This window comes from Fundulus heteroclitus, chromosome 5, assembly GCF_011125445.2.
Source record: "Fundulus heteroclitus isolate FHET01 chromosome 5, MU-UCD_Fhet_4.1, whole genome shotgun sequence".
Taxonomy (NCBI): Eukaryota; Metazoa; Chordata; class Actinopteri; order Cyprinodontiformes; family Fundulidae; genus Fundulus; species Fundulus heteroclitus.
This window is the reverse complement of record NC_046365.1, coordinates 40,099,006-40,115,973: the sequence shown is the minus strand read 5'-3', so window position 1 is coordinate 40,115,973 and position 16,968 is coordinate 40,099,006. Positions and strand designations below refer to the sequence as shown.

The following is a 16,968-nucleotide window of genomic DNA, read 5'->3' as shown; positions in this document are numbered from 1 at the left end:
ACAATGTACAGGTTTCACCTCCAGAAGTTCACAAAATTCATATTTATAAAGGACACTGAATAATGATACAAAAAAAATGTAATCTAGCTTTGTGTGTATTAGGGTCAACAGGCAATCTTTTCTAACCCTCATCCTCCCTGAGTTCAGGAAACATTTGAAACTCTTGAATAAAAGGATCTTTACATCTGATTATCTTAAAATACAGAAGCTAAAAACTTTGGGCAATTCCAGACCAACCTGGTTGTTCCAACATGTCGCCTCCGTCATTTATTATTGCCAGATTTTCCTGAAATCCAGTAAACATCGTGCCCATCTGTGACGTGGCCAGAGACGTGTATGAGCAAGCTGTTCAGGGCGAATTAGCAAACCGCAGGAAAAGTGAGCACGGCAAGCTTAAAACGGAGCGATTTTAAAGAGAAGCCTGGCTAGCAACTTTAAGATAAACATTTAAAAAGCTGATTGTGGTGAAGAATTTAAATGTTTAAAATAAGGATTTTATTTTTATTTTTTCTTCAAAAAACAAATGACTGAATTCAGAACAAATACAGAAAACGAAAAGGCCACAAAATGGCTTTTATTCTTCACAGCTCATGAACAGAGAAACAGGATCAGAAAGACAGTCTAAAGTGATTTAGGTTCCCAGCACAGCTTTAAGAAAAAAAATAAAAAACAGCCTTTCTGAGGCTTCCTGAGGGCTTGTTTTCAGTTTGGTGCAAATCTGCATCGACGACACACATGAATTCCCTTTTGTCTCTTTAAGGCGCGGCGTGTAAACCAAATGTTTGTACTGTACGCTGCAGAGATCAAACTGGAGCGCTGGAGGCTACCTGAGAGGAGAAAAGCCCTGAACCGTACGCTGCTGCCCAGCAAACTCCACCTGGAAAGACGTAAAGCGCTGATTGTATCAGATTATCAGCTCCAGTGATTCATGAGAGGAAGGCTTCTCTGCAACAGATCTGCTCTTTAGGAATGTTTAGCGGCCTAGACATAATAATAAACCTGCTGTAAAATAACTTCTAAAAAGGACATTTGTCCTGATCTTTGTGGACTGGACATGATGAGAATTCGGTAACGCTACAACCTGCAGCACCAGGTGAAAGACAAAGCTTTAGAAAAGGATGGACCCTCAGCTGTCCCCCCGTCAGATCGGACGCAGGACGTTACTTCTTGGGACGGAAGTAGAGCTTCTTGGTGAGCATGGAGGCGAAGCAGGGCACTTGTTTCTTGCCGATGGCACTCCGGTCGTTGCTGTTCCCGACGCTCCTCATCGACACCTTCCTGTTGACCAGTGTGAGCAGCTCCGTCAGCTCCAGGGAGCCGCCGTACTTCCGGAGCAACTCGCACAGATCCTGGATGTACCACGAGCCGTTGATGGTCTCCCTGTGGGAGTAGTAACCTGGAGGAAAGATGAAACGTCGGCCGTGTGAGCTGTTGGAACGCTTTACGGTCCAGATGAGAGACGCGGACAGCCACAGTCCCTGGACTACCAGGTTTGCAGATGAAGTTGTGATGGGCGGTGGGGGCAGGGAACAGGTGGAGGAAGGTTAGCCGTAGCCAGAAAGAATCCATGTGAGGTTAAAGCAGGGGTGTCAAACATCCGGCCCGCCGAACAATTTAGCCCGGCCCTGTGGCTAAATGCATTATCATTATATAAAAAAAAATATATATATATATATATATATATATATATTTTTTTTTTTTTTTTTTTTTTTTTTTCCCAGTGTCCTGTCTGGCAATGTGGCATGAGCTCATCAGATTTGACTTTCACAAGTGGACAAGATAAAAGGAAGAGAATGATAAAACAATTGAAAAAAACATGTACTTCGTTTAATTGAAAATATGCAGTTCCTATATTGTCCATGAGGGGCGCTGTGTTTTAATTAGCAGATTAAGCTTCAGGTGTGGAAAAATTCAAATAATTTCTTAATTTTTATCTGTTTGATGTATTTTGTCATGCAGGACAGTGTTTTTAAGTTCCAAAAAATGTGAATAAATGTTTTTCAACATTGTATAATCACTGTGATCAGTTGTTATGCATAATGCACAAGTAAATGTTTAACTGAGTAAAAGTATTGTTGAAATTGCACATACTTTTCTTAAAAACGCTGAGGTTATTCATAATATATTGTGTAAAAGTGAAATTAACTTAATATAAAAATGAACAAGTCCACATTTATTAGTTCTATTTAATCTTGCAATGAGTTTACTCGTGTGGCCCTCTTGAGATCAGATTAAGCCCCTCAACCAAAATGAGTTTGACACCCCTGGGTTTAAGGGAGCAGAGATGAAGAAGGTGGAGGGTTTTAGGTACTTTAGGGTCAACAGTCCAGAGCAACGGCGAGTGTGGGAAGAAAAAGAGGTGAAGAAACGTCTCTGAGTAGTTTGGAATGGGTGGAGAAAATGATCAGGTGTGTTGTGTGATAGAGAAAAGAAAAGAATGAAGGGAAAGGTGTAGAAGACGGCGGTGTTGTCTGGTCTAGAGACAGGAGGTAGCAGAAGATGTTGAGCTTCTCTTAGAGCTGGACGAAATAGAAAAAAAAGCATATTGATGTATTATAAATACAGCTGAATCAATAATAAAAAGGTATGTGTAAATGTATCCATTTACACATACGTGATGGGACATATTCAGACTCACTGTCTTAATTTAGTTTTTTTATTGTTTTGTTTAAAAAATTCAATGAAAATTATATTAGAAAAATAAAAAAAAGAAATCCTCAATTGGTGTTTAATTATCTTCTGCACCAGGCTTTAGGGTTCTTTGCACTAGAGGTTGACGGATATTTGCGTTTTTTTTCCCTGTATCAGCATCGGTCCGTTCACCAATTATCTAAAAACGCACGTCTGATCCTACGGCTGGACGATATAGAAAAAAAAGCATACAGATAAAATAGAAACCATACTGATTGATAGCTATAATTATCAACAAATTCAAAACATGTATTTTAAGGGCAGGTCTGGCCATTTTCTGCAGTTCCTTAGCGACCTATTTTTTCAAACTCAACCTTTTATTCAACCAACTTTTTACCAAACTGGATGTAATGACTGTAATATTAACTTACATTATATATTGCATTCTAGCCTAGAATGTATATATATATATTATATACATTCTAGGCTAGAATGCAAAAGGAAAGAAAACTATTATTCTATTGAACTTTTTATTGACCCTTTTTTTCTATCATGGATATACGTCTATCATGGATATATATTGTTATTGAATTATCGTCCAGCACTAGATTCTCTTTGGAAATGACGAGGATGGAGAGGATCAGACTGAGAAGGTCTAGACATGAACAGAGGGACAGGAGGACAGTAAGTGGGAGTGGGGGCCGGCGTCTGTGTCTTAGAGCGGCCGCACCAATAAATGGTTCCAAACTGGGAGGAAACCAGAGAGGAGATTTATGGATGGAGCTAAAGAGGAAGATGCAGAAGAGACGGTTAGATGGAGACAGCTGACTCCCTGAAAGCGAGGAAGAAGAAGGGCTTCAAACCTGTCTGAGTCAAATGAATCTGAATAGAATATTTCACTTTTTGCGTTCCTGAAATCAGCTATATTCTAATTTATTGAATATGACTTTACATTAAACAGGATATATTGTCACAGGAAGTACTTTGCACTGTTCTGGCATACATTACATTATCTACTGCAGCTACTGGTTTGTAAATAGATTAGCTAATGGGGTTTTTGCTGGCCTAAATGTTTTATTTTCTACAGCTGTCTTTAACTTTTAATGACAGACTTTTTTTCTTTAAAAATTTTTCAAATCCGTGAAGTAAAATTAGAATTAAACCACTATATTGAAAAGCAAAATAGTGTAATACAAATTCGGAGCTAATACAAAGGCTCCGAATAGAAAATTTTGAACATGGCAATAAGTCAGGAAGCTTTCTAGCTAATCAGCTTAAAATAAATAAGGAGAAAACTACTATATTTGCAGTTACAGATTCAACTGGTAATACAGTAAGTGAACCAGAGTGTATAAATAATACCTTCCGCGATTTCTACAAATCTTTATACACACCACAGATAAATCCATCAGAGAAGGATATTAAGCAATTTCTGGATAAAATTACACTTCCTAAATTATCAGATAACCAAAGAATGACACTGGATTCCCCGCTGACAACAGCTGAAACCCAGGAAGCTCTTAAAAGCATGCCTAATAAAAAGGCTCCAGGTCCAGATGGATTCCCCACTGAGTTTTATAAAGAGTTCTGGAATATTCTAGCCCCAACGTTCCACAGAATGTTGCAGGAAATACAGGAAAAAGGTAGATTTCCAGCTAATATGAACTCTGCCACCATCAGCCTTCTGCTCAAGCCAGACAAAGATCCTGTGTTGCCCACTAGTTATCGTCCCATATCCTTAATTAATGTGGATATTAAGATAATCTGTAAAGCTTTAGCAAAAAGATTAGACAAAGTAACTCCTCTCATAATACATCCAGATCAAACTGGTTTCATCAGAGGAAGGCAGTCATCCACAAATACACGCCGATTACTTAATTTAATTGATTATTCCTACAGTAAAACATTAAAACCAATATATTGTCTTTAGACGCAGAAAAAGCATTTGATAGAGTAAATTGGAAATTTTTATTCGCTACTCTTCATAAATTCGGTTTTGGCGATTTATTCATAAACTGGTTAAAAATTCTATACAATTCTCCAACAGCCTGTGTCAGGACAAATAATCAAATATCTTCCAGTTTTTGTCTACAGAGGGGCACCAGGCAAGGATGCCCTCTTTCTCCATCACTTTTTGCCATCTTTATAGAACCTCTAGCAGCAACTATCAGACAAACAAAAGCTGTAAAAGGTATAAAATGCATGAAAATAGAGCACAAGATTAGTCTGTACGCGGATGATGTATTACTTTATCTCCAGCATTCAAATAATTCTCTTTTACAAGTAATTAGAATACTAGAATCTTTCTCCAAAGTATCAGATTACTCGTTAAACTGGTCTAAATCTACGGTACTGTCAATTAATTGCTCTCTTGAAAACTCCCTAAATTTACAAATGCAATCAGGAAATATTAAATATTTAGGTATTACTGTGTCGAATAAATTAACAGATTTACTTAAACTTAACCATGCCCCACTTTTAAACAGGATAGAAGAGGACCTTGAAAGATGGAAATCGCTTCCAATCACACTTATGGGTAGGGTAGCTTCAATAAAAATGATGGTCCTACCTAGAATTAATTATTTATTTTCAATGGTCCCCAATAAACCATCATCTGACTGGTTTAAATCTCTAGACTCTGCCATTTCTAGATTTCTTTGGAAAGATAAACCCCCACGTATTAGCTTAAAGACAATACAGAAGACTAAAGACAGGGGAGGATTAGATCTGCCTAACTTCCATAACTATTACTTAGTAAATAGGCTACAATACATCTCTAAATGGATAAAAAATAGTCTTTTAGATGAGCCTTGGTTAGATATAGAACAGGAAATGTGCAATAATATCATGATTTCAGATCTGCCGTTTATAAGCTCAAATATAAAACGGCATACATGCTTCAAATATATCAACATTAGTTCTACTCTGACAGCATGGTGGGAGTTCCTCAAAATGACAAAGTCATCCCTTATCCCATGCAGTCGTACACCTATCTGGAATAACCCTGATATCCTACAAAATAATAAAATGATAAACTTTACATACTGGAAGAATAAAGGTATTAAATATCTGGAACATCTACTTGACGGAACCGAGTTCATCAATTTTGCTAAACTAAATATGCAATATGGCATTAGTAAAAATAAATTCTTGGAATATGAACAACTTAAATCTATAATTAAAAATAAATATAAGCATATTAATGGTGGTTTACAAGTCCCAACTAATATAATAGAGTTCTTAGATTTAACCCCCCCCAAACTACTGTCTAAATCATACAGGACACTGACTAAAATAGATGATTCAATATCTCTTCCTATAATGAAGTGGGAAAAAGATTTATCAGGCACCTTTGAACAAAATTTCTGGGCTCAGACATGTCTAAGAACTTTCAAATTGACTAGAAACACCAACTTACAACTAATACAATACAAAATCCTTCACAGAGTACATTATACAGGACAAAGATTACTCAAGATGGGTCTGGCACTATCTAATATCTGCCCACACTGCATAGGCAATCATCCTGATAATTATTTTCATGCGTTATGGTTATGCACACCAGTCCAGAGGTTCTGGACACAGATATGTAAGGACTTATCAAGGTGCTTGAGCTGTAAGATTACACCATCCCCATCAGTTTGCCTGCTCGGTAATTTTGAGGAAAGTCCTCTGAAAAAAGAAATAGTTTACATGGTTTTTACTGCTTTATGCATCGCAAAGAAAACTATCCTCATGAATTGGAAAAGTAAACAAAATCTCAGTATCAATCAGTATAGAGATCTTTTGTTGGATCATATTAATCTAGAGACAGCATCTGCTTCCACATCTGATTGGTCTTTTTGGGCTCCTCTGATCAACACCATCACTTAGTGGAATAGGGGGCGGTGGGTTGCTTCCTGCAGGGCGCAGTGGCTGGATGGAGGGGTTCCTGGGGCCCTGGGGGCACTTGGAGTAGGGCGCCTGGTGGATCCGGCTCCGGGGTCTGTTGCCCCCATCTGGGAGGAGTTTGGGAGGCCTACGGGTGGCCTACAGCAGCCGCTTGCGGCGCTCTTTGGGAGCTGCGTGTTGACGGACGTGGGTTACTGACCTGGTAGCTGTGCTGCCGCTGGGTGGGGCCGGGGTGGGTCTGGGGATCTGGGGTCCCTGGGGCGCGCCGCCCTCGGGCGCGGGCCCCGGCGGGGCCTCGGAGGTTCCGGTTCCGGGGGATGTGCCGCTTTTGGTGTGGGCCGGCGCGCGCCCGGGTGTCCGCCCCTGCACGGGGCCTCTGGTGCGCTGGGGGGTCTCGGGGCCCGTTGAGCTGGTAGGGGGGCATGGTCATTAACACCTCTGGGCAGATGCTCTTCTCCTTTATTGGAAAGGCACTCTGCCAGTGGGGGGAGGGGGAAAGGAGGGGGAGTAGGGATCTACCCAGCCTGGATGTCTACTGTCGAATGTATGGTGAGTTGTTTGAACGTTAGTGTTGGGGAGGGATTAAATCCACGGGTGGGGGGGGGGGGGGGGGGGGGGGGGGGGGGTTGGGGGGGGTTGACGTTCTGGTGGGCTTGTGTCCGGCCCCCTGTCCCGGTCCTGGTCTGTGTCGTCTTCCGGTGCGGGTTTCACCTGGGGGGTGGGGTTGGGGTGGCTCGTGCGGGCCGGCTGGCCAGGGTCCCCCCCTCTTATTATTATTATTATTATTATTATTATTATTATTATTATTATTATTATTTATTTATTTATTTATTTATTAATTTATTTATTTAGTTTAAGTAGGCTTGGTGGGTGGGCTGGGGGGGGCTTAGGTGTTGGTCCTGGTGGGTGGTTGGCTGGCGGGCCCTGCGGCCTCTCCCTGGCCCCCGGGCTACGGTGGTGCCGCTGGCGAGGCCCCCTTCTCTAGGTGGGGCTTTCGGGGAGCGGGGGTGCCTATTGGAGTCAGTAGGGGAGCTGGCTCCCTGGGTTGGCTTCCCAGTCATTTGCTCCCCATCCCCGGACTCCTCCCTCTGCCTGCTCCATCACGCCGCCACACATGTAGGTCATGAGGGAGGGGGCGTTACTGGAGGTTGCCACTTTCTGGTGACGCCCCTCTCCCCAATTTTATTTTGCATCTTAGACACTTTCACTTCAAACATTTTTCACATCACACACTCATATAGGCCATGGTAGGGGGGGGGTGGGGGGAAGACGTCTGGGAGGGGGCTTATGTTGTGTGGGCCTCACCTCGGACGGCTCCCTTCACCTCCTCTCCCACTTAGACATTGAGGGTTCTGGGCAGTCACACGGAAGGGGTGCGCTGGCAACAGCTACCTTCCGAAAGGGGGGTGGGCTGTGCCGTGCATCCCCTTCGGCGCTCCCAGTTTTTAAACGCACTTGAGAACAACATGCAACAACACAACATTTGAGCAGGCGTAGGGAGGGTCGGGGTCTTCTGCACACCCCCGTTCTCCGATGGAGGCAAGGAGTCTGGGGCCTGGAGGAGGTGCGGGCCACTGTGTCCGGGGTCTTGGCGGGGGGCTGCGGTGTGCAGTCAGCGGCCTACCAGGTCTGGGGCTGATGCCTCCGCTCCCCCCAGGGGGCGGGGGGCAGGGATGGCAAGGGTAAGGTGGGGGGAGGGAGTGGGTTTATTAGGTATTTAGGGGGAGGGGGGGGCTCTGGCCGGGTGGCTCGTGCGGGTCGTGTTGGCCCGCCCTCTTGGGGGGGCCCGGTCCGGGGGGCGTCTGGTCGGGGGCCGGGGCCGGGGGTCGGGCACAAGCAGTCGTATAGTCGATTTGGGGTGTCCCCCCCCCCCTTTGGTCAGTGTTGGATGTGAGTGTTATGTGGGAATGTGTGTACAGCGTCCTTTTTTTTTTTTTTTTTTTTTTTTTCTGTGTGTGGCGAGTGGGGCACAAGGGAGGGATGGGGTGAATGAGTTTTTTTTTTTTCAGGTATGGGTGTGGTCCGCTCCCTCTCCCAAGAACATCTCAAGTCTCCGATAGGTGCGGAGCCCATCCCCCCACGTCCTGCCCTCCTCCACTTCGTTGGCAGGCGCCTTGGCCCCCTGGCGCATTAGTTGGCTTCGGGTTTGGGGCGGGTTCCCGGGCGCGCGCCGGCCCGCTCCTGGCGGCCTCTTCGCGGGGCCTGGCCCCCCGGGGGGCGGCCGGGGCCCTCGTCGCGGGGGCGGGGCGCCCCTGGGGCCTCTGGCCCTCAGGGCCCATGGCCGGGACCACTTCAGCGGGGCTGGCTGCCGGCGGAGCCCACGGGCTCGTCTCCGCGGCTCTTGAGGGCGTCGGCATTGCGGTGGCTGGGGGATTTCCTCGGGGTCGTCTCTGCTCCTTCCTTGGGGGGGGGTTGCAGATATCCTGTGTCGGCCCCTCCTGGGCGACCTGCTTTAGGGACCCCTTTGGGAGTCCGGGGTTACGGGTCCCCTGACGCCTGCCTCTGTGCTCGGGGAAGGTGGGTCTTTGGTTCTCCACAATCACTATCAAGCTATTTCTGGATAATTTTCACCTAAATTAGTGCACTTTCACATCTCCCACTGGTGCTGGGTCCCAGGTATTAAGTGTTCACTTATATACAGTAATCTTATAATTTATTTATTTATTTATTTATGTTGTGTCACTTTCTTTTTTCAAATATCACATTACACATGTCAGCTTACATAATAATATATATGATTTAGCAATGGCATCTAGGTGTTATTAGAGTGTATCTGTTGCTTTATGTCTGTTGGTTGTGCTGTTCTTTTTGTGTCTCTTTCCAGGTGATGGAGCAGACAGAGGACATTTTATCATTCTCTTCCTTTTATCTCCTCTTTCTTTCACCTCTACTCTTTTTTTTTCTTTTCTTTCACTTTTTGTTCTTCCTTTACTCTCCCATTGTCATGTCCATATAATTTGAAATTCTCCTTGCAGGAATCATAATAAAGCTATTTACAAGCATAAATCAAGTGGAGCACTATGGCGAAAGCTGTTTGCTCCACTTGTAAAAGCAAAATCTGTCGAGCTCCATCTGGCATTGAGATATCAATTCCTATTGCCATAGTGCTAGACAGGACACTGGAAAAAAAAAAAAAAAAAAAAAAAAAAAAAAAAAAAAAAAATTTCACTAAATAAATCAAACGTTATGATCACAGTTACTCAGTACTTGAGGAGCCTTTTTTTTTTAACAGATACAGTTTTCACTCTTCGTTTGGTAGATACTTTATACTTTTACTTTGTCCAGCGGTGGAGTCAGAGCGGATGGAGGGACGCCGGCGGCTTACCTTCTGCTACAGAATAGCACATGATGAAATCCGCCCCCGCCGGGAGGGTGTGGACGGCGCAGGCGTCCACCACCGTCTCGTTCGTCTGCACGTCGCTGTCCACCACGTCGCAGGGAGTCACGCCGACGTCGTGCTGGTCCCCACGGCACGCCTTTCAGAGCCACACGAGGACACGCTGGTGTTCAAACGCCGTCCGTTTCTAAAACCAGAGAGTTCCCGGCGCCGTCTCAGACCTACCTGCACGATGAAGATCTTCGGTTTGCCCACCAGGGTCTTGCACTTGTCCCCTTTGAACATGGACGTGATGTCCTGGATGCTGAGCTTGCCGTCGTACGTGTAGACGTGGTCGTCCTCACCGTGGCTCAGGAAGGCCAGCAGGAAGCAGTCCGCGTCTGAGTGGTCGTCCTCGGCAGCTGGAGGGACGGCGTGTCGGTGGCAGGTTGGTCTAACAGAGTTACTCTAAAACAAGGAGTCTGGGATCACGTACCTTCATGGATTTTGTCCAGGACGTCCACCTGTTTGTAGTCATCGTAGCTCCTGACCTCGAAGTTGAGCTCCTGCAGTCTGGACACACAGGAAGGAGGAGCTCAGATCAAGTGAAACATGGTTTCAGCTTTTCCTCTGACAGCCGGCGGAGGGAGACGGACCTTTTCTCCAAGTTGTAGCGGTCCGCGTTGGTCCCGCTTCTGTTGTTCAGGCCCAGGCGCCAGAAGAAGCGCTCCTGGTTGAAAATGAGAGCGAGGCCCCGACGCTTGTTGGTCGTCTTGTACTCCTCCGCAGGGTCCAGAACGAAAGGGCTGCTTGGTAAGGAAAGGTCGGCAGACACACACACACACACACATACAGGGGCGGGTAAATCTGCATGTTGCTACCCTCAGAAACGATCAGCCAACCAGAGCAAGAAAAGCGATTACCTTCTGAAGAAAGCATCAGTCTCTGTTAGATTCCCTGTAGATGCTGAGGAACAAAAAAAAAACATGTTTCAGTTAGCGCCAATTCATGAAACATGTCACCTCAAGGCACTTTACAAAGTCAAATTCAATCAGATTATACAGATTGGTGAAAAAGTGTTCCATCTAAGGATAGGAAACTTCTAAATTAAAAATACACCAAATGTAAAATCTGAAACCATTTGTTATTGTTCATATTAAAGCAAAGTAACAAATACTTGTAGCCAGTTTTTCAGGCTCTGGTGTCTTTGCTACAGCTTCATAACTACAGGAACGCCCTCCTGGCTCGACTCCCAGCCGGGGCTGACTACTCGCGGCAGACGGCCCAGAATGCATCTGCTCTTCACCCAATGAGCGCAGGTAAAAGTCGCCTAGAGACGTCTTCACATCAAGTTTTAGCCCGCTCAGCCTTACGGCACCTTGGATGGGCAGCAACATCCACCTGGAAAAGGCTGGCCCTTCGCTGCAGCAGCCTGCAGAGGACCCCACGCTGCAGCTCCACTGGTGGCAGGCTGGGAAAGTCCCTAAAGACTTGAGCTGCTGCTAAAACGTTCAGCATCTTTTTTTTTTTTGCACATCGCATAATGTTTTACGCGCCGATTGTCGCTGACAGAAGAGTCCAGCGAAGACCGAGCCCGAATGAGACGGCAACATTCTGACTAATGACAGAAACTTTTGCTTCATTCTCCTTTTTGTTGCGTTGATAATTTATAAGACCCACATGCTGAGCTTCGGTTCTCAGATCATTTTTAATTAGAGCAACCGTCTGTAAAGCATATCTGACACTTTTTACACTTTAACTGAGGTTATCTGCTTGTTTTTTTCCCCATCTGTATTTGGCAGCAGGCCAGTTTGACAAGGATTCTGCAGAATAACGCAGGATTTCTATTCCACTACAGAGGAAACTCCATAAACTGTGTAAGAAAATATCGGCATCGGTTATCAGCGTATCAGGTTAGCAATGATGCACCCCCGGTAATTTTGTTTTATTCAATCGTCCTGACATCCAGGACTCTCCACTTTGATTGATGGGATCAGATCGGTTTAATTATCCATCATTGACCTCAGAAGTTCCTTAATGGCAGCGAAAGTCCAAAATTGCATCAAAGTTGTCCTTCACCCAAAACAGCATGTAATTTTTTAGAATTTGTTGTATTGTGCAGCTCTAATATTTATTATTGGACGTTACTGCAGCTACAATTTAATGTTCAAACCAGGTAGAGACTTTACTTCTTCCTCTGTCAAGCTCAGCTCCGTGCCATTATGCGATACCTGAGGTTTAAAACAAGGTTTTAAGGGGTCAACGGTAACGATGATGGCGTCTCGTGTGGTGAAGACGACTCCCACTGAGCATGAGAATGAGGAAGAACGGGGATTAAAGTGACACGGTGTCAGATGTCCTGGTCTGCTGCTCTACAGGGATTTTCACACACACCCATCTCTCAGGTTTACATAAAATATTCCACAGGGCGAAAGGACCAAACTGGATTAAGAAGACAGACTCGTTACAGCCAGGGTATGCAGAACGCCATCTTTGACAGCGTTGCTTTGAAGCAGCAGAAGAACACGTCTCTGTCGGCTAAGAACGGGAAGCTGAGGATATAATTCACACGTTAAGTCTCCAGCTGCAACATTCAGACGGTCGAGTCAGAGTCGGTGCAAAAGAGAGATTGACCGAAGCCAAAACTGCTTTTTCTTCCTCCATTTACAAGATAAAAAAGAGACAATGATAACAAATGCAACAAAACTTGCCCTTAAACCAGCTAATATTAACGATCAGCTTCAAACCTGCATCACAACTCTTAACTTAATGAACGTGTCACAGCGAGAAAAGAGCTTCTTTAGTTTGGTGGGAAAAAAGAAGGAAAAAAAACAGTGACCCCCGCTGCAGGGTACAGACATTCTGTGTAAAGTTAGATGCAGTGCGCTTAGTTTGGTCATTGTTTTCATGTGCATACAGGATTCTCCATGGGAATAAACACGCACAGCGGCGGCGGCTCGCCACCTGGGGATCAGATAGGGCTGGACGATAATATCGATCCATAGGCGTACATGATAGAAAAAAAGGGTCAATAAAAAGTTCAATAGAGTAAAAGTTGTCCTTCCTTTTACATTGTAGCCATTTTAGTTAATATTGGTCATTACATCCTCCCAACCAATCACAACGCAGACCCAGGAAGGTCAGACCTTTCAAAGAGTTCAGAGAGCACATTTTCTTTTTCATCTTTTTAAAACTTGCAGTTTTGGTAAAAAGTTGGTAGAATAAAGGGTTTGTGGATTCAGGATAAAATGGCCAGACCTGCCCTTAAAATATATGTTTGGAATTTGTTGATAATTATAGCTATCGATCAATATGGTTTCTATTTTATCGATATGCTTTTTTTTCTATATCGTCCAGCCGTAGAATCAGACGTGCGTTTTTAGATAATTGGTGAACGCATAAATGCATCGACCGATGACGATACAGGGAAAAAAAAACGCAAATATTCGTCAACCTCTAGTGCAAAGAACCCTAAAGCCTGGTGCAGAAGATAATTAAGCACCAATTGAGGTTAAACATCTAACCCTACCCGGGTATTATTGCCAAGTATGGCATCCCTTTAGGACCACCGTGTGCCACGTCTTTTGTCAGACCAGATCTATAGGAGTGTTTTTCTGACGCCTCGTTGGACCTACACCACAAACAGTTGACGCAGTGATGAAGGCAAAGTGCGCTCTAACCCTACAGTAGCAACATTTACCTGTGCTGTGAGTTTCAGGCACCTGCGTGTGCTTGCATGCCTCCTGCTGCAGGCCAGTGGCCACATCTGAGCCGCCTTTATTATGAATAAACATCTAGGTGCTTTCCATCTAATTAGCACGACATCAGGCACAGGTTCTAGTTCACAGGAGTTATTTCCAGAGCAGACTGTGCCCACAGAACAGCTGCTAATTTGATGTTCAGGGGTGCCGATTTGCACACAGATACAGGTCAGAAAGTGAGAATTGAGTAAAAACATGTCTGCACCTCCTGATTGTATAAGAGGGCGTGGAATGGCTCCACTGGCTGCAGCTTTCTGCAGCACGTCTGTCATCAGCGCAACAAAATATCTTTGCTTCACATTTACACTCAGGTCTGGCACAAAAGTTGGCACCCTAATAAAAAGCTATTGGTGCAGATGTAACAATGGGTTATCTTTTTATTTGCACAATAAATCCTGATATTGGAAATTAGAGTGAGCTGTTTTTCATCCAGCTTTTTTTTCCCTTCCTGCCCCTCTACTTTATCTTCTTAGTTTCGCTTCTATATTTTTAAAGAGGCACTGAAATATGGGTTCAGGTTACTCACCCACGCTGTCTGTGGCCGTGGACGCACTTCCTGGTGGACAAACAATAAAAACTATCTCAGTAAAATCATTCAATCACATACCTGAACCTGTCCAACAAGCTGCAACAATAACCAACAAACTGAAACGGTTTTAAAAACCTTCCCTCTGCTGTGTTTTTTATTGCCCCCCCCCCCCCCTCCTCCTATACACCTAATAAGTCAGTTATTATTGCTTTATTAACCTGTATACTTCACCTGGAGGAGCCCACTGAGATTAGTGGGCAGGTCCGGCTCAGTAAACAGCCGCTTTAAATCACAAATGTCAGGAAGTTTAACTACTTTTAGAACTTTAAATGTTATATACAAGCCGGACATTACGTATACTTTAGATTAAGCACATAAAGGTGCATAAAAGTTGTCGTTTACCTGCGCTGCCGCCCGACATGTTGACTTGTCTTCGCTGCAACCGGGAGACACTGATCTGCTTCCTCAAACAGCCAATAAGTGAGTTCCGGCCTGGCCCCGCCCCCGTGGTGTGATTGGCTGGAATTTAGAACCGGAGGTAGCGATTGGCTGTCACGGATCAGTGAGCAGATAAAGATAGGAGATTCCAAAAAACAATCCGTCTGAAGAACTTCACTGATGCGGAACCAGGAAGTAGATGCTTTAAACATGAGCATGGCAGGAGTGGCCAAAGTGCGGCCCGGGGGCCATTTGTGGCCCCTGAACCAATTCTTATCAATCCCTGAGTGCAACTCAAGAATGATAAAAAGAAAGATAAAAAGCGCAGGTGGATGAAAGAGGTGGAAGCTTTTTGTTTGGGTTAAATCAAGGGTCACCAACATGGTGCCGCACCCAGGTAGCCCCCAAGGACCACATGTGGGGCCCTCAAGCCCGTTCTAAAACTGGCAAAAAACCCCAGTGAGCTGCATCTAAAATGTTATTTTAGTCTGTTGTAATGACACTTTCATTTATATAGATTTTAAAGTGACAATATTTAAAAATAGAGCATTGCAAATATGATTATTGGTGAGCGCTGACTCTTCCAGTTCAAAGGTCTGTACTGGTAGTTGACACAGCACTGATGAAGTGGATCTCAGTTTCAAAAAGGTTGGTGACGCCTGGGCTAAATTATTACCAACAAATCAAAATCACAAGTCTGAGGCTTTGGTTCTCAACCGGGGAAAGGTGGACTGCGTCCTCTGGGACAGAGATCCAGAGGCTGGGGATGTACAAGCTGGGCTTCCTCTCCAGAGGCAGGTGAGCCGCTGCCTCTCAGCATGGAGTCGGTTCAGGTTTGGACACCTGGATGCCTCCCGCTGGCCGGAGACCCGGGGGAGACCCAGAACTCACAGCAGGGACTATATATCCCGTCTGGCCTGGGAACAACGTGGGATCCTCCAGAATCAGCTGGAGGAGAGGGATGTCTGGGTTGCTCTCATATACCAGTTGCCCCGGTGACCTTTTCTTGGATAAGCTTAAAATGAAATTATAACCTTCTTACCACTGTAAATGTTTGGTACGACGCAAAGTATCAACCTCAGAATAACCACCTTTTTTTATTCTTTTAACATCACATCTATCCACTGACATTTACTCAAAAGTAGACTTTCTAGTACCAAAATATGCTTTGAATTAATTTATTAAACCTGATCAAATACAGACCCAAAGCCTGTTCTTATTGCTAATAAAGTACATTTCCAATTTATATATATTTTTTCAAGATGAGCACAAAATTATTTGTTAACTGGAAGCATTTCTTTTAATAAGGCAAGTTTTTTTTTCTACAATTATTTATACTTTCCTTAAAAATGTTTACCACCGGTCTGGGGGCCATTTGTGGCCCCTGAACTGATTTTATGCAGCATCTGATTGCAATTTAAGAGTTTGTTTTATTATTTTAATATGTAAAATATTATGAACAGAACAAAGTATGGATTTTTTAAATCATTTTATTTCATAATAAACGCCACCTGGGTGCACCCACTGCTGCACGAGATCGATTAAACACATTTGGCTAAATATAGCAAATGTTTTTAAAGAAAGAGTGACTAAAATGGTGGATTAAGGGCAGATTTAGAAAAATTGGGGGAGTTTTTAACTGATTTAGAAAACCTTTAGAATATCTTTGTATCAAATCTGTATGTTTGTAAACTTGTCAAATTGTTTATATGTAACAAAAAACCAAAACATATAATTTTGGAATTCTAGAACATATAAAGGACAATAACAAAATATTTACAAAGTGACCAAAAAGAGGAGGATAACTGTTCAAAACCGCTTCAGTTTTTTTAATGAATCACCATAAATAAGGGTTTCTCAAATTCATGACACTAAACATTAAACATAATGTCAAACATTTAAGAACATTTCTAAGTAAAATACAGCTTAATGTTAAAATAGCACAAAATAAAAAGCCATCAACAGTCCTCTTGTTCTGTTGAGGTAAGAATAAAGTTCATAGCTAATTAAACCTAAAGTAGAATTTGAAAGCGTGAAACATTTCACAGCTGGTAAATCATCGGGTTAAGGAGGAGCAGGAAACCAGAAGGCCTTTTTCTGGGTTTTCTGCTCCTTACTACCCAAAGTCAGGGCATGGTGCTCCTTCACACCAATCATTAGGCGTTCCCTCTACTCTGCAGGCCACCAGAGTTTACTGATGTTTTTCTTTGACGTTTTCTCTAGTTTTCAGTCCTGAGTAATTTTGGAGGAATGCATTTTTACAGCTCATCTGCTTTAGATCTGTTTTTATCCTGAATCGTCGTCTTTTTGTGCGTCTCTCACTTCTTGGATCGCGGGCCTGATGGTGTCAGGGTCGAGGACCGGGAAGAGCGCTTCAAAGAGAAAACCAGAACGACTGAGAC

The 16,968-nt window shown here is 43.9% G+C and overlaps 1 protein-coding gene across 1 annotated transcript; it reads right to left on the bottom strand.

Annotated features, from left to right (window-relative positions):
- Positions 1-558: 558 nt before the first annotated feature.
- On the bottom strand, positions 559-14,611 carry LOC105930601 (caspase-6). The gene is made up of 8 exons (XM_012868884.3): positions 14,531-14,611; positions 14,126-14,155; positions 10,762-10,804; positions 10,495-10,644; positions 10,335-10,411; positions 10,085-10,260; positions 9,848-9,998; positions 559-1,396 (listed from the first exon to the last, which is right to left on the bottom strand). The coding sequence occupies exons 1-8, from the start codon at positions 14,547-14,549 to the stop codon at positions 1,161-1,163; spliced, it is 882 nt and encodes a 293-aa protein (XP_012724338.2). The 5' UTR covers positions 14,550-14,611; the 3' UTR covers positions 559-1,160.
- Positions 14,612-16,968: the final 2,357 nt, after the last annotated feature.